Source organism: Agelaius tricolor, unplaced genomic scaffold, assembly GCF_023055355.1.
Source record: "Agelaius tricolor isolate 1412-34295 unplaced genomic scaffold, bAgeTri1.0.p SCAF_30, whole genome shotgun sequence".
Taxonomy (NCBI): Eukaryota; Metazoa; Chordata; class Aves; order Passeriformes; family Icteridae; genus Agelaius; species Agelaius tricolor.
Genome location: NW_027269290.1, coordinates 5,739,296 through 5,760,716, shown reverse-complemented (window position 1 = coordinate 5,760,716; position 21,421 = coordinate 5,739,296). Strand labels below are relative to the sequence as shown.

The window sequence follows — 21,421 nt, the reverse complement described above, 5'->3', positions numbered from 1 at the left end:
ACCTGCAGCACTTTCTATTCCTGTTTGAAGGACCTGCAGCAGGTTCTATCTCTGTTTAAAGGACCTGCAGCAGGTTTCATCCCTGTCTGAGGGATCTTGCAGCAGGTTCCATCCCTGTTTGAGGGACCTGCAGCAGGTTCTATTCCTGTTTAAAGGACCTGCAGCAGGTTCTATTCCTGTTTAAAGCACTTGCAGCAGGTTCTATCTCTGTTTAAAGGACCTGCAGCAGGTTCTATCTCTGTTTAAAGGACCTGCAGCAGGTTCTATCTCTGTTTAAAGGACCTGCAGCAGGTTCTATTCCTGTTTAAAGGACCTGCAGCAGGTTCTATCTCTGTTTAAAGGACCTGCAGCAGGTTCCATCCCTGTCTGAGGGATCTTGCAGCAGGTTCCATCCCTGTTTGAGGGACCTGCAGCAGGTTCCATCCCTGTTTAAAGCACCTGCAGCAGGTTTCCATCCCTGTCTGCAGCTGAGCCCAGCTCAGGATGGGGAGGGGACAGAGGCAAGGGAGGGAGGGGCAGCTCCAGGCGTTTGCCAGAGAGGCCCCTGTGTGCAATTGTGAGGCCATGTCGGGTTTTTTTTTCCTGTAAATCTTTGTAATTTCGTGCTTCAGAGCACACCAAAGTGAGGGAGCCAGCAGGGAGTGAATTAAATTCCCCCCTGAGAGGCGGCGCGGTGGGGCCGAGCCGCCACCCCGGGCCAGCCAGGCCTTGGGAAGAGAAATTTGAACTTTGGGAAGACAAATTTCAGGAGAAATCCCGTGCAGCACTTTTTGTGTGCTGGAGAAGTTTTGTGCAGCGCTTTTTGTGTGCTGGAATTCTGTTCCTGAGGGTTTTCCCCCTTGTGTTTTCCATCCCTTGCTGTGCTGATTTTTGCCAGGCCGGAGCAGGGCCCTGCCCTCGCTGGGTCTCCTCTGTGAGGTGGTGCTTGCAAAAATGGCAGGAATTGCATGTGGAGAAGCCAAATCCATGGAAAACTCTGCTAAAAGACACTTGGAAAAGCAGCTAAAGCTCAGGGATTTGCTGTGGGGATGTGGGATGCAGCTCCAGCACCCATCCTGGTGGGAGCCTTGGGCCTGAGCTGCCATCAAGTGGATTCCTCCACCTTGGCTTTTAACTGGAATTACTGTTTTCATTTCCAAAAGTAATTAAAATATCAGACCTTGAGCTGTCATAACTGTCACAGGGTTCTTGTGCTCGCATTACCGATGCACATCTATCCGTGGTAATAATAGGGAAAATAAAATGCCCTGAAGAAAAAAGAAAACATTGGGGCTGAGGCAGCTTCAGGATCAGGACCATGGGATTTTTCCATCAGTGATTCCCAGCAGTGAATTGTGGTGTTTGTCCTCGAGGATTTGAGTTCTGAGTTGTTTGGATAAAGGAAGTTTGGGAGTTATTGGTTGGGGGTGCTCAGTGGCCATGGGGCAGCTCTGGGTGCACAATCCTAGGACACAACTCTGGTAATTCACCACAGCAATTGAAAATTAGGATCCATTTGCTTATAAAATTCCTCAGGTTTTGATTTTTTTGGGGCTCTTTGGTTCGTGGGACGGTGACAAACTCAGCCAAGGGTGCTCAGTGCTGTATCTGGGGTGTTTGGTTTGGGCCTCGTGCTATGAAATTATAATTTTTTTATAAAGTAAGGCTGGGTGTGTTAAACCCTTTGCTCTCAGCTTCCAGCTGGAAATTCCCCCTCGTTTTCCTTGTAGTGTCCTTGTAGTGCCTGTCCAGCTGCACAGAGTGGGTCAGGTGGATTTTCCACCCCAAAGATGTGGCACAGCTGGGGCATCCTGTGCTCTTCCCAAGAGTTCCCTTGTGCAGAGGGAAATGGGTCCCTGAAACGGGACCTAAAATGCTGGGAATGACTTTTCATGGGTGCTCCATTTGAGGAGAGGCTCTGGGTTAGGGTTCTGTGGGTGCTCCTTGGTTTGGATCAACGGGTGAGGCATGTGCTGAGCTGTGAGTGGATTTGGGGAGGGAAGGGGGTGGAGATTTTTCAGAAATGCACCCAAAAAACCCCAGAAGGAAGGCAAAGAATCCTTGTAAAGCAGAAATAAGGAGCAAACAGGTCTGGGAGCACTGGGTTGTTTTCCTCAGAGCTTTACTCCTTTTCCTGGCTCCCAAGCTCTTTTTTTCAGCTCACGCTTGCTCCTCTCTCCTCATCTCTTCACAGGATTTTCCTTAATTTCCCTTTTTCTCCAGCTGCCCACAGTGCTGGGCATGGCTCTCTTATACCTGTGTTTTTCACAAGTGCATTTTATCCATTTCTGTTGTTTTTTTCCCTATTTTTGTGGGACTCCCAGTGGAATTTTTGTGGGATTCCCTGTAAAAGACTTGAAGAACTCATCACTTTTTCTAGGCAAACCCCCCTAAAAACAATCAGGTTTCATGTGTGGGTTGCTGACCACCTCCTGGATCACCATCAAATCCACTCAGACACATTCCTGGATTGATTCAGGCTGGAATCCTGCACTTGGCTTCACCCAAACCTGGCTGGGGACTGGAACTTTCTGCCACAATCCAGTTAATAAAATTAAATACCCACGGTGGCTTTGGGAACAAGGGACAGCTGCAGGAAGGTGGTGGTGGTGGTGACTTTGAAATAAATCCACCAGGGGACAGATCTCTGAGTGGCTGTGCCAGGGCTGGGGTTTGGGAATGATCCTTGTGAGGTGGGAATGCTGGAGCTGGTGGGGGTTTTTGGGAGAGGACAGGTTTGTCCTCAGGGGAACTGGGACAGTGCTGGTCTCTAATGGGATGTACTGGTGGGGATTTTTGGGAGAGGACAGGATTGTTTGTCCCCATGGGGGCTGGCAGAGTGCTGGTCTCTAATGGGATGTACTGGTGTGGCAGGAGGGAGCATTGGGGAGCGCTGCCCTCTCTGTGCATCAAACCCATCCCATGAGGGAAATCTGTGGAGAAGGAGCCAGAGCTGGAGGAGGAGGAGGAGGAGGAGGGAGCCTTGCTCATGCCCACCCCTGTGTCTCTCTTGCAGGCTCTGCAGGTGGCTCGGCAGTTCCTGCTGCAGCAGGCCACGGGGCTCAGCTCCCCCAGCAGCAACGAGGGCAAGCAGCCAGCGGTGCAGGTGAGCCCCAAGTGTCCCCTGTCACCCCTCCTGGGAAGGGCTGGGGACAGCACAAACCCCTGTCACCTCCCTGGCTGGAGCACTCCAGGAGTTAAATCCTCTGGAAACCTCCAGAAGTTTCTCGGGAGGTTTTTTTGGGTGTGGGAATGGTTGGGGAGGGGAGGTCACTGTGTGTCACTACTTTTTGGGACAGTGTTTTGGAGGCAGGGTTTCCCAGGGTTGGAGCATCCCAGGATTGATGGTGGGTGCTGTGAGGGTGGCACAGGGCTGGAAAAGGGAACAATCTTTTGGGCTGGAGCCAGGGCAGGTTCTCCTGGATGGGACAGAGGCCCAGCTGGGATGGGGATTTGTGACACTGGCTTTGGGTTGGCACATCCTGCTCCTGTAGGGATGGGGCACCTCCCTTTGCTCCCCTTCTCTGCCAGAGGAAAAGGGCAGAAAATGGGCAAGAGAGGGGTGAAATCTGGAGAGAGGGAGAGGCAGGGAGAAGCAAAGCCCAAGCGATGGGAAGTGACAATTTAAATAGCTGTGCGGAGGGGCTCTCCCTTCAGGCTAATTAAATTTATCGGAGAACAGCAGGTTACCTTATTAGAGCCACGTGGGTTTAATTAACAAAGGAAAGTAATTAGCACAAGCGCTCTCGGAGCTGGAGGTCCTGCCTGTGCCAGGCTGAGCCGGGTGGCAGCAGGAGCCAGGCTGGGATGGGCAATCCTGGGATCCTCTCCTGGCTTGGAGTGCCCGGGCACGGCTGAGCCATCCAGCAGCAAATCCCAGCACTGCCAGGGGTCAGGAGAGCCCAGAACCCCCCGGGCTGGGAAACAGCAGCTGGGTGGGAGCAGTGGGAATTAGTCAGGGCTCCTACGGCACAAACAGGCGGCTTTTTCCAGCGGTGCCGGCAGGAAGGAAATGCAGTCACTGCATGGAAAATGTCTGCAGAGGACAAAGGCGGCGAGGGTGAAGTCAGATTCCGGTAACCGGCGCCTTGCTCCCCTCCGTGGGTGTGTGTCCCTGCACTCCTCCTCCTCCTCCTGCTGCTCCTTATCCCTCCTTGCTCTCCCTGGTATTCCCGGCTGGATGCAGCCGAACATCCCGTGCTGCTCCCCAGCCTCCCCTCCCTGCCTGCCCATCTGGCCAGCGGCTTTTGCCGGAGCGAACTGGATCTCCTTCCTCTCTCTCCCTCCCTCCCTCCCCTCCTCCCTTTTTTCTCTCTCTCCGTGTTGCAAAAAGGACTTGTGAAAGTTGTAGACGTGAGTCAGAAATAGCTCATAACTCAGCAGCGCCCGGCAGTGCCTCCCCCCGCGGCCCCGCCGGCAGCTGGAGCGGGATCTGACCGAGGGGAGATAGGGGATTAAGCAGACTCCTTTGAAAGGAAGTTTATCTAAGGCACCGTGGTGTGGATGAGACTGGCCAGGACGGCTGCAAGAGGAGGAGGAGGAGGAGGAAGGCTGGCTCCCAGCACAGCTCTCCTCGGCTTGGAGGCAGCAGGAAGCGCAGCAGGGTGGGAATGTTTGGGAATTGGGTGTCCTTGGGGTGCAGCCCCCCCCAAGTTTGGGAATGGATTTCCACATCCATGGGGAATTTTGTGTACCCCCAGCTCTGTGCCAGATGATTCCTAGGGGAATGAGCAGGAGGGTCCCAGTGCAGAGCAGGAGACCCCCCCCGCTTGCCCACCCTATGCACTCTCCTTGTCACCCCGCTGATGGGGATGGGACATTTTTGGGGCACCAAGCCAGCAGGATTAATGACATTCCCAACAGCCTGAGCTTAAAAACAACCAGGGAGCTGCTGGACTCAGCAGCATCTTGGGCTGGGGTTGGTTTTGGAGTAGTGACCCTCTTCCCACAGATGCCTGGAGGTGTGTGTGGACAGTCTCTTGTTGCCACTCCAGTTACAGCTGCAGAAAAGGGGAAAAAAAAACCCAAAACCCCATCTTTGGGTGTTCTGAAACATTTAAAAATAAGTTTATTTCTTTACAACTTTAAAACTCTTGAAAACTTGGTGAGCACTGACAAAATGTTGCTTTTTTTGGGGGGGGGGCTTTTGGTGTTGCAGGGCGTTGCCATCCTGGGATGGTGGGAGCAGCAGATCCCCCTGGGATCCAGGAAATCCCAGGGGAGGAGGTGCTGGAAAAGCAGCACCCCGAGTTGTCAGTGCTGGCTTGGAGGCACCTGGGGATGACAGGGTGCCCTCTTTGGGGGCCTCAGAGCTGCCTCTGCTGGCATCGAGGGGCTGGGAAGGGAGAGGGGCTGGAGGGCACCCGGGGAAGGGAGGAGAGGAGTTTGGAGCAAACTGCGGGAAATTGCTTTTCTTTTGTCTGCTGCAGCGGGGAGGGCAGCAGAGCGGAAAAGTGTATTTTGTTGATTTGAAACTTGAGTGAAATGGGTAATGAAGACAGATCAATACCAGCCCTTCTGCGTTCCCTCTCCGGGAAAAAAAAAAAAAATCCAGCAGCAGCAGCAGCAGCCTGTCTGTCCATCTGGGCTCGCACTGAGGTTTTTCCATTTGAACTTGGGGCATCCCTGTCTGTCCCTGCTCCATCCCAAAGCCCCCAGCTCTGCCAGCCCGGTGCCACTGCCACCATCCCACTCTGGGATTGGTGTTTTGGGTTCACAGAGGAGCAAAGTCACTGGAATCCCTGTGGAATCTTTGGTGTGAGAGCTGTGCCAGCACCCTGTGCTTGTGGAGGGGATGTAGGGACCCTACCCTGGTGGTGCTGGGGGACAGGGGCTGGCTGAGGAGGGGGCTCAGTGCTGTCACCTCTGCTGCCACTGTCCCCAAGCAGCGACGGGAGCCCAGCCAGGTGTGACTGGGGCCTCCCCAGCAGGAAGGCTGTGCTAACGAGGGTGTGCTAATGAGGATGCTCTAACGAGGATACACATTGGGCTGAACATGCCGGGGATTGATTCCTCCTTTTCTTCACAGGAAGCTGAACATTAGGGCCTGGTGTCCTCCACGCTGGTGTCCCCCCACCTGCTCACCCTGCTGCCACCCCACCCAGGGCACTCACTTGGTGCTGGGGCTGTTCAGAGTGTTCCTAAAATTGCTCCTAAAACCACCCACAGCCTCAAAACCCAGCCTGGCACATAGGCCTGAGCTTCATTTCTCTTCTGACTCTGGCCAGATTTCAGTGCATTGTCTCATCCCAGCCTGGTGAGGTCTAGAGGTGGCACAGCAGCCTTTGGGTGGCCCTGTGCCACCCCTCAGGGTTTGTAAGCCATGGCTGGGGTCACCTCGGTGTCAGTGGCATCGCTGCCTGGCACTGGGAGCACTCCCAGACTGTCTGAGCCAGATGGATCTTGGAGCTCACCCAGGGATGCTGAGTGCAGGAAGGGAGGCCAGGATGTGCCAGGAAGGTTGGGGTTGCTCTGGTCCTGTGAGAATTGGATGCTCTGGGGTGGGATTTGCTCATCCTCTGCCCTTAAAACAGCACGACTTGAAGCTGCTTTTGGTTGTTGTTCCCTCCCTTCTGTTCCCAGTCTCCTCAATTTGTTTCTGTTTGGTTTGGATTTGAAAAGAGTGGTTAAAATTAGAAAAAACAGCACAAAGATGTTTCCTGCTGTTTCTAACTGGGAGCTAAACCCCAGGATTGGATCAGAGCAGGGATGTGCATCCCTGAGCTCTGTGGAAAACCAGGAGCACCCTCTGGAGAGAGAGAGAGAGGGGTGCTCATCCCTGTGATCCCAGAGCAAGCAGGGATGGGGGGGACGAGCTCTGGGCTGTGTGGTTGGGATGTGGAGCAGGAGCTGCCCCTTCCCATCGTGGCGGTGACGTGTGGCCCTTGGGGATGTGGTGGCTCCTGCAGTGACCTCCAGCCCGGGTGACAGCAGAGCAGGGATGTTTGGAGGCTGGTGGAGGATGTCCCCAGGCCGTGCCAAGCCAGCTGTGCCCAGGGTCAGGAGGACAGTGTCCCTCTGATGACAACACCGTGGCACTGCAAGCCAAGGCTGCCGGGCTGCGGCTTCCCCCGCTCTGCCTTGTGCCTGGGAGTTCAACCCGCTTCCCGTAACAACAACCCAAAAAAATCCAGGAAAAATTTCTCAACAGCCTCGCTCCCCTTCCTGCCTCGTTCCACACAGCCAAGTCCTGCTTCCCTCAGCTGGCTTTGGCTCAGGGAGGGAATATTCCCTGGAATACCTGCCTGCTTTTCCACCCACTGCCTCTGGCACGGGGATTCCAGCGGGGCCTGCCTGGAAAAGCAGCCCCTGGAGATGCTGCTGGCCGGCCTGAGCAGCGCCGGCTGTTTCTGGGAGCAGCCAGAGCTGTTAGTAAGCACTTTCTGCGGGGTGGCAGCCGGCCAAGGCGTGAGTCAAACCCTTCCTGACTCGGTGTCTGGCAGATGCCAGCTCGTGACGCGTCGGGCTGGTCCCCAGCCACTGCTGCTGCTGCTGCTCCGGGGCTGCTGCCGGGACCTGCTTCCCGAGGGATGTGCTGGCTGCAGGGACATTTCCTGGCTGCTCCTGTGCCTGGGGGTGGTGGCAACTGGGTGACACTGAGCCCTCAGCTGGGTGACACTCAGCCCTCACAGCCCCTGTGCTGCTCTGCCTGGCACCCTTCAGCTCTCGTGTATCCCAGATTTTGAGGCAGCTGCTGCCCAGATCCTGCTGTTATCCAGGGATGCCAGGCTGGCCTCATATCCTGCCACAGGGAATCTTGTCACTGAGGGCCATGGATGCAGGGTGTCCCAGGGCCATCCCTGTGAGGCTTTTGGACATTTCCACCCCCATTTCCATTCCCATCTCATTTTGCCAGAGCAGCAGCTTTCCCTGTCCCCAACAGAGGCAGCTGGCAGTGTCACCAGAGCTCGGGACAGAGAGCCCCCAGCACTGGGGTTTGCTGGCCCACACTGGGGTCAAGGCAGTGCTGGAACATTCCCAGCACCGGGGCGTGGGATGAATGGGAGCAAAACCGCCTGTAAGTGGGAATTTCCTCTTTTACTAAAAGTTGCTGCTTTCTCTGGAAACCTTAACTGGGAGAGGAACGTTTTCCACGCTGTGGGGAAATTCTTCACAGGAACCAAGGAAGCAGCAGAGCTCAGATGCCCCTCTCAAGTTCACCCCATCCCCACCTCACCCCCACACGGATCCGCCACCATTTCTCCGTGTCAGCTCCGCATCCGAGCGGGGGGGGGAAGAAAAAAAAAGCCATTTAATGCAGACAAAGGTTGTATGAAAATATAATTCTGCTTTTGTTAGCAGCCATCAAACTCTAAAAAGCGTCACTTTTGTTTTCTTGTAACATTGTGAAAACCTCGTGTCGGATCGAGAGCTGGGGCCCTCTCGACTAATCGCCTCTCCTTTGTGTTTTTAGATTATAGGGGCAATTAGTGTTGTCAAAACCTCTGGCAATTCTCTTTGCTCTTGACAGGGTGTCAGTCCGCTGGGCGAGAAATGGAAGGTGTTATAACTCTCCGGTAATTAGGATGCCTCCGATTTGAAAATGCCAGCAAACGTGTTCGAGGGGCCGCGGGAGGGGGCGGAGAGCCCGCCCAGGCTTGGGGGGGATGTGGAGGAGCAATTAATTAGGGGCTCTCATTCCGAGCACGTTGCTGGCTGATGAATTGGCAGAGGGAAATTAGCGGCGCTCCTGGGCGCGTACCTCGCTCTCCTCGCCAGCTTCCCCTCCTGCCCAGATGTTCACCCAGGGCTTGGCACAGCTGGCTGCGAGCACCTGGGTGCCCAAACAGCAGCTCTGCACTGGGTGCTGGTGCTCAGGGCTCTCTGGTGGGTGCTGCTGCCTTGCAGGGTGCTGAGGCTTGTTCCTGAGCTCCAGCCCTCACTCTCCTCGCCAGCTTCCCCTCCTGCCCAGATGTTCACCCAGGGGTTGGCACAGCTGGCTGCGAGCACCTGGGTGCCCAAACAGCAGCTCTGCACTGGGTGCTGGTGCTCGGGGCTCTCTGGTGAGTGCTGGAGCTGATGAATTGGCAGAGGGAAATTATCAGCACTCCTGGGCACCTCACCAGCTTCCCCTCCTGTCCAGATGTTCACCCAAGGCTTGGCACAGCTGGCTGCGAGCACCTGGGTGCCCAAACAGCAGCTCTGCACTGGGTGCTGGTGCTCGGGGCTCTCTGGTGGGTGCTGCAGCCTTGCAGGGTGCTGGGGCTTGTTCCTGAGCTCCAGCCCTCACTCTCCTCACCAGCTTCCCAGATGTTCACCCAGGGCTTGGCACAGCTGGTTGCGACCACCTGGGTGCCCCAACAGCAGCTCTGCACTGGGTGCTGGTGCTCGGGGCTCTCTGATGGGTGCTGCAGCCTTGCAGGGTGCTGGGGCTCGTTCCTGAGCTCCAGCCCTTGGGTGGGAAGTCAGAGGAGTTTAATCGATAGCTCAGCCACGGAGGTGGCTGGAGGGGGAAACGCTGGTGACAAACAGAGCTCGCCCCGTGCCCGACGCCTCCCTGCAGCAGAATGCCTGAGTAAATAGATAAGGCTTTGCAATCTCCCTTGAAGGTCAGCTGGACATCCATCACAGATGGGAGGGACTGCACGGGGCCAGCCTGTGGTGCCATCCCTGCTGGAGTGGCTGCAAGGGGTCCAGGCTGGGCAGTCTGGGCATCACTGGGAGGGCTGGCAGGAACCAGGCTCTCCATGGGACTTTGCTGGGTTTCTCTGCTCTTTTGAGTTCCTGAGATGCTGGGCTGAGGGGCTGAGGAGCTGTTTAGTTTGGATCAGGACCTGCTCCTTGGCATGCAGCTGGGTCCTGGCTTGTGCTCTGCCCCATCCCACATGCCAAGGAGCTGCTGCCTCTTCCTGGGATCCCCTGGAAGAGCTCATGGCTGCTGGTGGCTCCTGACCAGCAATTCTTGTTTGTTTTCCCAGGAATATGAGGCATCCAGGAGGGTCATTAAATTACAATGAAGCCCTAACCCTGCCCAGAGCCTCGGGAAGGGCTTTGGGCTGGTGGGATTGGTGGGAGGCCAGGACAAGGCAGCTCCTGATGGCTCCATCCGGGCATTGCTCCACCTGGGCAGGACCCAGCAGGGCTGGGATCCATCACTGACACCTTCCCAGGAGCTTTGCCCGGGGTGTGGACCCGTGTTTTGATAACCAAAGGCAGGGGCTGGCAGGTTCCCTCGGCCCTCCCTCCTCTTGGCACAGTAATTTCAGGAGTTACTGGTGTCAGCTGGAGGTAAAGCTTTGATGTGTCTGGAGAACCCCGTAACCTCTTCCTCAGTGCTCTGCTCTGCAGAGTTATTTGGGTGATCAGTATCTTCCCACTTCCCTGGCGTTTCCCTCCACCCTTCCCATGCTCCCAGCAGGGGAGGGAGCTGTGGTTTGGTGCCCAGTTCCCCCAGCTAAATTGCATTTAAAGAAGAGCTCTCAGCTTGTTCAGAGCTCTCATGGCTCAGGAAGCTTCATCCTGGTGCCAGCAGCACTATGGGATATCCAGAGGTGACAGAGGTGTGGGGGACATGGAGGATGCTCTGGGAGAGGCCCTGTTGGTGTTTGGGGAGGTCGGGGTTGGGAGTGGTGACGTGTCCTTGCTGTCACAGGTCCCCGTGTCCGTGGCCATGATGTCCCCACAGATGATCACGCCGCAGCAGATGCAGCAGATCCTGTCCCCACCCCAGCTCCAGGCCCTCCTGCAGCAGCAGCAGGCAATAATGCTGCAACAGGTAACACTGCACTGGGGCTGAATCCAGCCAGGCAATTCCCACCGGGCTCTGGGAATGCTGGGGTTTGTTGGAGGCGCAGAAATGGGGGCTCCTTTCCTCCTTCTGCTTTCCACATATTTCCTTTGGGATTCCCAGCACATCCAGGGATGGAAAAGAGCTGCAGGTGCTGACAGTGCTGCCACCCTGAGCCAGGGTCTCAAAACCTGCAAAATTCCTGCTCAAGGGCTGATTTGGGGCTGCCCAGCTCCTGGGAGAAGCCAAGGTCAGGGTGGATGCCCTTGGTTCATTGTGCCCCAAGCAGAGCCCCCGTGGCCACTGCTGGGCTTTGAGCAGGTGCCTGTGTCCAGCTCCAGAGCTGAGCTTTGTTTCTCATGGCCCTGCTCGACTTTTCCAGAGATTTCAGTCAGATGGGGAGGGAAGGAAAAAAAAAAAAAAAACAGATTTCCACTCTGAAACAAAATATGTCTGCTTGGGTAAACAGCTCCCGGCAGCGGGAAGGAGGGAGAGAGGGAGAAACCCCACAAGCATCCTCCACACCCTTCCTCCTGCCTCCAGTACCTGTTTACTCCAAACAGCCTGATAAGGATTCAAGGTTGGCCCCAGGGAAAGAACAAAGGGTAAACACTACCCTGGGTGGGTCCTTCCACAAGCCTCTTTGGAGCCGGATAAAGAAACACGTTTGACTGCAAATTAAACAACCCAGGCCGGAATAGCTCACATTCTCCACCGGCAGCAAACCAAACATCACACCTCTCACCCCTGACCCAATGTTCCTGCTCCCAGCCCGGCCACTCTGCAGCTCCCTGGCTCGGGCTGGCTCGGGGGTAAACACCCAGCCCCTCCAAACCTGTTCTCAGACACAAACAGCCACTGGCTGCTGGCAGCCCTGGGGCTGATAAAGGCTTCCCAGCATCCCCAGGGACATTCCTGAGCCCCTGTGAGGGGGCTGGGGGGGTCTCACTGACCTCCCCGTGCCTTTCTCCCCTTCCCTGCACGCAGCAAATCCATCACCCACAGTTTGTTTAGGGGCCAGGGTGGGAGCTGGTGGCGATGCTGGCAGGTCCCGGTGCTGCCTGTGGGCACTGGGACCCTCTCTGGAGGTTCCCTGTGGATCCAGGGGGTTTATCCCTCTTTTAAAAACCTCTGCTTTGATTGGAGGGGCTGTTTTGACTGCAGGGCTGAACCCCCAGCTCTCACAGGCCAGGGGTTGTGGCTGCTCCTGGTCCTCCCCAGCTGGGACCCCACTGGTTCTCACAGCACTTGTCAGGGGTGTTTTGGGGTCCCACCCCATGCCAAAACTGGAGTTTCCCCACCCTGAAGTGCTCTGTGATGTACCAGAGCACCCCAGCCTGCTTTTCTGTCGAGGCTGGCATTAAAATAAACATCAGGGTGGGCATTGGGGGGTGTTTGGGGGGTCCAAGGGCCAGGGGCATCCAGAACCCTTGGCAATGCATGCCCGGGGTTCCTCTGGTTGGTGCTTTCCCTCCTGCCCTGCTCCAGGTGACACAGGGAGCCTGGCCTGGGGACAGGGCCAGGAGCTGGAGTGGCTGTGGCAAAGCCCTGGCACTGGGGTGGGTGAGGTGGGCACTGGGGTGGTTCCACTGCTGATCCCCTTGCTCTCTCCCCTTCCCAGCTGCAGGAATACTACAAGAAGCAGCAGGAGCAGCTTCACCTGCAGCTGTTGACCCAGCAGCAAGCCGGAAAGCAGCAACCCAAAGAGGTGAGCTCACCTGGAGGGCACAAAACAAGGTGTGGGACAACCCCCAGGGAGCCCACGGCAATGGGACATGGGACATCCTGCTCTGAGGGTGCCAGGGTGACCAGTCCTGTCACTGGCAGTTGTTGTTCTTCCTCTTTTTCCTCCTCCTCTTCCTCCCTCTCTGTGATCTGGTGCATCCACGAGATGTGGGGGGTGTGGGGCAGCCCTGGAGGGGCACTGGACCCTCCCTGGTGACAGGGACAGGTGCCATCCTTCCATCACAGAGCGAGGGCTCCCCACATCCCCCCGTGGTGGGATCAGAAGGCTCAGCCCAGCCCTGCCAGGCTCAGCTTGGGCAGCCCAGTCCTGGCTGAGCTGGCACAGCAGTGCCTTGGTGAGTGGCAACCAGAGCTGGGCTTTTCCTGCCAGGAAGGAAAAGGGTGGCTCTCCAAAGGCCAGGGAATGTGGCAAACAGCAGTGATCCTAGGAAAGGGCTCTTCCAGCAGGAGACTGGGGTGGGCAGGGCTCTCAGCCCCAGGATCATGCTGGCAGTGCCTGCTGGACACTCATTTTGTGCCCCTGTGGTTGCAGCAATCTTGCAGAACCCCTTTACACAGGAGTTTTTGCCCCCAAGGGCACAGTGATGCCCCCCAAGGGGTTGTGGCTGTGTTTTGGGGACCTGCTGGTCACACAGAGGCTGGGGACAGAGCCCAGCCAGCAGACAGCACTGCTCCCTTCCTTTCCCTTGGGTATTTTTGCCCCTTTCTCTTGCCAAAAAATGCTTCACATGGGGTTTTTTGCTGTGCAGTTTTGCAGAATTCATATCTGGCATTGCTGCCCCTCCCCTGTGTCCTTCCATGGGCTCCAAGTGACAAGGGACCTGTTCCTGAGCCACTCCCTCCACGTCCCTGCAATACTGGGGCTGTTTGTGGCCATCACTCCTCCCAAAATCCAGCAGCTTTTTGGCAGGGAGGGAAGATTTTAAGCCCAGTCTGTGTGCTGGGGTGCCACAACTGCCAAAGCCACGCTGGCATCAGGGGACCAGGGTGGCTGCAGGGGCTCAGAGTCACCTGCTGCAGCCTCATGCAGGCTCTCACTGTGGGGTGTGGGTGAATTTACAGGGTCAGGGTAATCAGAACCATCTCCAGGAGCTGCTGGTGCTTGGGGAAATGGGGGAGGTGTAAATGTGAGCTTCCTCAAGGACTTTCCTGCTGGCCCTGGTGATGTTCTCTTGCAGTACTGAGCAGGGATATAATTAAGCTCTAACAAAGCGCTTGCTTAGCGGGCACCGCTTTAAAAAGCTCGTGTTAACTTTTAATTAAATGCTACAGAGGAGATGGGAAATTTATCCAACAAGAAAGGGTGTAGCAAGGGGGGGGAAGGGGTGTTGGATGCTGCTGGAGGGGTGTGTGTCCAGCTTTCCTGCTGGGAAAAGCACTGAGGGGGTCTCAGCAAGGGGATGTCAGTGTTTCCCTTCCCCAAAATCCTTGGATAAGCTTTGGTTTCACCTCAAAAATTTGGGTGGGTGGTGTTCCTAAAGTCTGTGTTGATGTTTGCCTGCTGGGAATGGTGATGCTGTGGCTTCCCTGACACTCAGGGAAGAGCTGGAGTGTTTGGGATGCCTCCACAGAGCCGCCCTTGGATCTCTCCTGGAAACCCACGGCCAGATTTAATTCCTGTCCTGCTGCAGGATTTGTAAACCCAGCACCTTCTGCTTCCCCTCTGCCTGATTCCAAGGGCTCCTCTCCATGAGTCAGCAGCTTGGAGTGGGATCTGCAGGTGGGAAGGACACCAGGAAGGAGCCAGGAGCAGGGGCAGCATCTCTGGGAGGAGCAGCTCTGATATCCCCAGGAGCAGGGGCAGCATCTCTGAGGGAGCAGCTCTGATATCCCTGGGATGGGGAATGCCTCAGAGAAGGGAAGGACAGACAAGAGGATGGAAATGTGTGTGAAGAGCCTGTCAGCAGCATCCTGTCCCTAAGGATGCTCTGTGTCCATGGGTGCTGTGCCACTCTGGGGCCATGTGGAAGGGCCAGAGCAAGGCAGCTGATCCATGAATCCATGCATCCCACCGGGATGGGGCTGAGCTGTGGCACATCCCAGCCCTTCCTGGAGCATTTTGCTGTGCTGGGGTGTGAGAGCCACCCCCCAGCCTCCAGCAGCATCCTGGGTGTGGGGGAAACAAGGAGCTGTGCTCATGTCTCCCATCCTGCTCCTCCCAGGATGCTTGGAGGAGCCACGGGGTGCAGAGCCCCCCAAATGCCCTGGGAAGGTCCCAGTGTGTGCCCAGAGCCGCTGAGGGCAGGGGTTGTCCCTGTGCTGAGACAGGCAGGGTGGGGAGGGGGAGCTACTGGCTCCTAACCCTGGTGTCAGCTTAATGAAGTGCTGCTGTCAGTCCCGCGTGTCACGGCGCAAACTCCTCCTGATGTGCTCATAAATCAAAGTGACGGCGCCTCCTGCCCCGGTGGCTGCACCCACTCAGCTGCATCTAATGCACAGGGATGCTGCAGACCCCCAGCCCCACGCCGGGAATGGGCTGGGAATGAGCTGGGAATGGGCTGGGAATGGGCTGGGAATGGGCTGGGGGAGCCAGGCCTCGGGGATGCTGCAGACTCCCAGCCCCATGCTGGGAATGAGCTGGGAGTGGGCTGGGAATGAGCTGGGGAACCAAACCTTGGAGATGCTGCAAACCCTCAGCCCCATGCTGGGAATGGGCTGGAAATGAGCTGGGAATGGGCTGGGGGAGCCAAACCTTGGTGATGCTGCAAACCCCCAGCCCCATGCCGGGAATGGGCTGGAAATGAGCTGGGGGAGCCAGGTCTCAGGGATGCTGCAGACCCCCAGCCACACACCTGGAAATGTGCTAGGAAAGGGCTGGCAATGAGCTGGGAATGAGCTGGGAGAGCCAGGCCTCGGGGATGCTGCAGTCCCCCAGACCCACGCTGGAAATGTGCTCGAATGAGCTGGGAACAGGTTAGGAATGAGCTGGGAATGAGCTGGGAACGGGTTAGGAATGAGCTGGGGGAGCCAAGCCCAGGATTCGGCCCCAGCTCCTCTGGGAGTGGCTTTTCCAAGGGGAAATGGGAGTCATGAGGATCAGTGGGCTGTGAGGTTTTTGGGAAAGCTGGAGCTGTCATCCAGGCTCTCCCCAGCCTGGTTTCTCCAGGGAAAGCTTGGCTTGAAGCCTGTGGGCTGGTGGATGGCTCTGCATCCCTTCACCCATCACTCAGGGCTTTAGAGGTCTGTGGTGCCACAGGTGTTCCCTAGGGGTGGCAGATTGGCTTCCCCTTGGATCAAGCCTTGGATCAAGGCTTGGATTTGTGTTCCTGGGGCTGCTCCTCCTGTTCCTGCTCTGTGGAAGCTGGAGGGACATGGATTTGAGGCACGTGAAGGTTCAACCTTCACATCACCAAGTTCAACAGCGTCAGGGGGTCTGAATCCAGCCAGGCCAGGTCAGGAGAGCCTGGCTGGGCTGTGGGATGCAGGCAACGTGCCCAGGGATCCTCCTGACCTCACACACTCCCAGCAGCTCAGCCTGGAAGTGACGTGGATGAGGCTGTGCTGGAGCAGAGCTTGGGCCTGCCTGCCCCAGGGCCCTCGGGGAGGGCGGTGGTGGAGCCGGGAAGGGGAGGAGAATCCCATCCCTTCCCATCCCATCCCATCCCAGCTGCTGTTTCTAAGCAAGGCAAGGACAGTGTGTCCATCCCACACAGTGGCAGAGCTTCCCCTCGCCAGGAGGGGACACCCTGGGGGACAGAGAAGCTGTTAAAGCTCTCAGGCTGCAGCCTGGTCCTGCCCTTTTCCCTCCATCCTGCTGATCCCATGGCCTGGAGCCCTCGTGGCTCAGGAGTCAGGGATTTCTCTTCACTGAGCAGGAATTGCTTTGATTTGTGCCTTGATCTTTAAGCCTCAGAGGTGCAGGGCTGAGACAGAGCCAGGGAGGATCCAGCTCTGACTCTGGGGAGGCAATTCCACTGTGGCCAAGAGGTGGAGAGGACAGGGAGAGCCCACACATCTCCCTGAGGCTGAGAAACTGGAATTAAACACAGTCTGTACCCTAGACAGGACTCGTGGTGGTGCCTGATGTTGCAGACAGGGGTTTGGAGCCCATCCTCACCCTCTGATTCACAAAGGCAAGGCTGAGCATCAGCAACATCCACAGGGATCCACCTGCATCCAGTGAGGCCCTGGGTGTGACCCCAGACTCAGTCAGGGACTGGGATGGCCCCAGACTCAGTCAGGGACTGGGATGGCCCCAGACTCAGTCAGGGACTGGGATGGCCCCAGACTCGGTCAGGGACTGGGATGGCCCCAGACTCAGTCAGGGACTGGGATGGCCCCAAATTCACTCAGGGACTGGGATGGCCCCAGACTCAGTCAGGGACTGGGATGGCCCCAGACTCAGTCAGGGACTGGGATGGCCCCAGACTCGGTCAGGGACTGGGATGGCCCCAGACTCAGTCACAGACTGGGATGGCCCCAGACTCAGTCAGGGACTGGGATGGCCCCAGACTCACTCAGGGACTGGGATGGCCCCAGACTCAGTCAGGGACTGGGATGGCCCCAGACTCAGTCAGGGACTGGGATGGCCCCAGACTCGGTCAGGGACTGGGATGGCCCCAGACTCAGTCACAGACTGGGATGGCCCCAGACTCAGTCAGGGACTGGGATGGCCCCAAACTCAGGCAGGGACTGGGATGGCCCCAGACTCACTCAGGGACTGGGATGGCCCCAGACTCAGGGACTGGGATGGCCCCAGACTCACTCAGGGACTGGCCCAGATGGCCCCAGACTCAGGGACTGGGATGGCCCCAGACTCAGTCAGGGACGGGGATTGCCACAGAGAGTCTGGCTGCTGCTCCCTGTTGATGCAGCCTCAGGGATCACCAGTTCCCTGGAATTCCCAGTGCCTGAGGGGCCTGACTCCCCTGATGCTCACAAAACAAGGCCATCCTGCCTGCAGAGCTCTCGTGCTGCTCAGTCAGAGCACGAACACGGAAATTCTCCTTTGGGGGGCTGCAGAGTGCAGCGAGGGGGGGACGTGCCCCAGCCTGGCTCCCCGCCGGCACCGTCTGCCCAAGCAGGGGGGTTTGGGGGGGTTCACGGGGTCACGGAGCCGCCTGCCCCACTAATGAGGCCGGGCAGCCCCGGGGCAGCTCCCCTCTCCCGGCCAGCTCGGATTAGCAGCTGCCTGTCCCCAGCCCTAATTGAATTCTCTCCCCTTCACTTAATTCTCATGGATTTCTCGGCGCCTCCCCAGGGACCCATCCTGCCTAACTAGTTTAGGGCCAGCGATGCTGGTCAGAGCCTGGCCAGCTCCAGGGGGTGAGGGAGAGTCACTTTCTTGGGGGGTGGCTGTGGCTGGGGTGGGGACACCCACACTGGCACTGGGCACCCCCTTCCCTGCACCAGTTCCAGCCCCTCACCAAGAAAGAGCTCCTAACAGTCATTTTTGACAAACAGGGATAAATTTCTGCCTTACAGGAGGGTTCTGTGCCTGTTGCCTGCTGGGACCCCCCCTTTTTTAACACCAACCCCACAGCTGAGCCTCCCCCGTGGGACCCCCCCCAAGCCGAGCTTTGCGTGTTCCTCCGAGCAAACCCCCAGCTCCTCTCTCTCCCTTTTCTTTCCAGCGCTTTATTTTTCCCTTCCCCTTTTCCCTTTCCTTCCCCTCCTCTTCCGATAGATCAAAGCCTCTGAGCCGAGCAGGCCCCGCAGCAGGATGGAGGCACCGCCGGGCGCGGCGTCCCCAGCGCCGCCACCCCTCGCTGCCAGCGCCCCTCGCCGCCACCTCCAGCCCCCTCCTGCCCTGCCAGGCCGGGAATAAAGCTCGGATTTGTCCCTCCTTTTGTCTCAGCAGCCGTTGGGGAACAAGCAGCTGGCCTTCCAGCAGCAGCTCCTGCAGATGCAGCAGCTCCAGCAGCAGCACCTGTTAAACCTGCAGCGCCAGGGCCTGGTGAGCCTCCCGCCGGGGCAGGGCACGGTGCCCCTGCAGACCCTGCCCCAAGGTAAGCGCCACGGCCTGGGGAGGGGGTGTCCTGGGCTGGAGCTTGCCCAGATCTGGGTGAGGGGGGCTGGGGAGGGGCTGTGGTGTTGGGTTTTGTGATGCCCCCAAAGTTTGGGCGGTGATGGTGTCAGCAGTTGGAGACGTGCAGGGTTGGGATCTGGGTTCCAGAGGGGTGCAGGGTTGGGGCACCTCTTCCTCTAGCAGAGGAGTGCCAGGATTTGGGACAACTCTTCTGTAGCAGAGGAGTGTCAGCATTTGGGACACCTTTTTCTCTAGCAGAGGAGTGTCAGGATTTGGGGCACCTCTCTTCCTCTGGCAGAGGAGGGTCAGGATTTGGGACACCTCTTCCTCTGGCAGGAGGGTGCCAGGATTTGGGAAATCAGGCTCTTCTCCCTTCTGGGAACAGCTCTGTGAGCGCTGCAGGTGCCTTGCTCTGTGTTTCTTCAGCCTCTCCTTGCTGTGCCCAGCTCCAGGTGATGCTCTCCCAGTGCTGGGTGAGATCTGGGGAGTCAGGGAGCAGGGAGGAAGCCCTGGCTGCTGCCTCGTGTCCCTGCTGACATTGCTCACTCTCTCCTGTGCCTCAGCTGTTTGCCCCTCAGACCTCCAGCAGCTCTGGAAGGAGGTCACGGCCACCCAGCCCGTGGATGACAGCATTAAGCAGGAAGGTCTTGACCTCACCACCAACACCTCCAACTCTACCTCGTTTTCGGCCGCCAAGGTCTCGCCTCCCATTTCCCACCACCCTCTGCCCAATGGACAGAGCACCATGCACACGCCCAGAAGGGACAGGTAGAGCCGGGTCGGGCCCTGGCACTTTGTGTTTTTATTCCTGGAGAGGTGGAAGGGGCTGGGACCCATCACCCACAGGGCTGGGAGGGAATGGGGGTTTCTGCCCACCCCATAAAAGAGGCCTGGCACTGTTTTGCTGCACCCACAGAGGACAGGGAGCTGTCACTGTGGGGGTCCCGTGGCTGCCCCAGGGTTGTCCCCTTGCCTGGGAATGCTGGAGCATCCCAGCTGCCCCATCTGAAGGCCCCTTTCCCTCTTGTGCAGCTCTTCCCACGAAGAGACCCCCGGCTCCCACCCGCTCTACGGCCACGGAGAGTGCAAGTGGCCTGGCTGCGAAACCCTCTGTGAGGACTTGGGGCAGTTTGTCAAGTAAGTGCCACCTCTTTGGGGCAGGTTTTTCTGTCCCAGCTGGGACAGAATGCACCTGGTGGAGGGGAAGATCTTGGGAGTTGATCCAGGCATCCCAAAGTGTGTTCCCTGAGCTAGGTGACCACATGGAAGAGAAAACAGGAGACCAGGCATCCTAAAATGTGTACCCTGAGCTAGGTGACCACATGGAGGAGGAGAAAACAGGACACCAGGCATCTCAAAGAGGATGATTCTGTCCCTGCATTCCATCAAGGACAAAATGCACCTGATGGAGGGGAAGATCTTGGGAGTTGGTCCAGGCATCCCAAAGTGTGTACCTTGAGCTAGGTGACCTCATGGAGGAGAAAACAGGAAACCAGGCATCCCATAGTGTGTACCCTGAGCTAGGTGACCACATGGAGAAGGAGAAAACCCAGCAGGAGTTGCTGTTGGTGTTGTCCCATCCTCGGAAACGTCCAAGGCCGGGCTGGCTTGGAGTGGAAGGTGACCCTGCCCGTGGCAAAGGTGGAATGGGATGAGCTTTATGAGCACTTCCAAGCCAAGCCATGGGATGAGTGAATGATCTGGAGGAGGCCAGAGCCCGGGCAGCAGGCGAGGGGGGCTGGCAGCCCTGCTGGGGACACGGGGGGGAGGCAGCAGATGGCAGATGGCACCGCTGACACCGCTTGTGGGCTCCGGCACTGACTGATTAACTCTGCTGTCTGAGAGCCCTCTGCTAGCGTCAGGGTCAAACAAATTGTTTTCACGCATCGTCAGAGGTTTACTTAATTAGTTCATTTGCAATTAGATCTCTTTGTAGCCAGGATTTTTAGCAAAGACATCAGAAGGAGCTGACGGGGCTCCTTCCCCCGCCTCCCCGGCTGTCTGCTCGCCGAGCGCCGCGCTCTGCAGCGGGCAGGTTTTGGTTTTGGGGTGTTCCAAACTCATCCTCTGTCCTCTGCCACCCTCTGAGGGTTGGCTCTGGGTGGGAACATCCCTTGGACTGTGCCAAACCACTAGAGGCCTTGCCCAGGAGGATGAGGAGGTGTGAAGGCAGCCCGGGGATGAGTGAAGGATGATTCAGCCTCCTGTGTCCTCCTTCCTCTGCCTCTGAGTCATGGGGTGAACCCAGATAAGGCATCTCCTCCTGCCTGGCAGGGCATGTCCGAGTGGCACGGGGCAGATGAGCAAGCTCCAGGTTGGGAACTGCAGCTGGAGCTGGCAGGGAATGCCCAGAGCTGGGTCAGGGGGCTGGCAGAGCTGTGCTGTGCCAGGCAGGGTCCCCTCCTGCCCCCCTGGGCACAAGGGCAGCCCCTCAGCAGCACTGGGGAAGGGTTTCTGTCCCCTCTTTGCCAACCTGGGCACGAGGGCAGCCCCTCAGCAGCACTGGGGAAGGGTTTCTGTCCCCTCTTTGCCAACCTGGGCACGAGGGCAGCCCCTCAGCAGCACTGGGGAAGGGTTTCTGTCCCTTCTTTGCCAACCTGGGCACGAGGGCAGCCCCTCAGCAGCACTGGGGAAGGGTTTCTGCCCCCTCCTTGCCAACCTGGGCACATGTTGGGGTGTGGGACAGACAGACAGAAAATTTGCAGCTCCCAAAGGCCAAGCCCAGCTGGAGCTGGAGCCTGCCTTGAGTCTGGGCAGCAGCTTGGAGCCTCCTCTGGGCATCTCCTGGGCATCCTCTGGGCATCTCCTGGGCATCTCCTGGGCATCCCCTCCCTGGGCAGCTGGGGTGGTCTGTGCTGGGCTGGCAGGGGCAGCGTGGCCTCGGAGCTGTGCTGGGTTGGGGTGGGGGTCAGTGGGAAATGGCTCCATTCCCACCTGGCTTTGTTCCCCTGGAGAAGCAGCCGTGCCCTGGCTGTGCCAGGCAGGGAGAGGAGCAGGGCTGG

At 57.7% G+C, this 21,421-nt stretch overlaps 1 protein-coding gene across 1 annotated transcript in view; it reads left to right on the top strand.

The window, feature by feature from the left end:
• FOXP4 (forkhead box P4) overlaps window positions 1-21,421 on the top strand; it is a 59,828-nt gene that overhangs the window by 25,700 nt on the left and 12,707 nt on the right. The window contains exons 3-8 of the mRNA XM_071450125.1: window positions 2,996-3,085; window positions 10,571-10,693; window positions 12,327-12,413; window positions 18,252-18,399; window positions 18,983-19,187; window positions 19,452-19,556. Coding sequence (XP_071306226.1) covers window positions 2,996-3,085; window positions 10,571-10,693; window positions 12,327-12,413; window positions 18,252-18,399; window positions 18,983-19,187; window positions 19,452-19,556 — 758 coding nt within the window. The remainder of the gene's footprint in view (window positions 1-2,995; window positions 3,086-10,570; window positions 10,694-12,326; window positions 12,414-18,251; window positions 18,400-18,982; window positions 19,188-19,451; window positions 19,557-21,421) is intronic.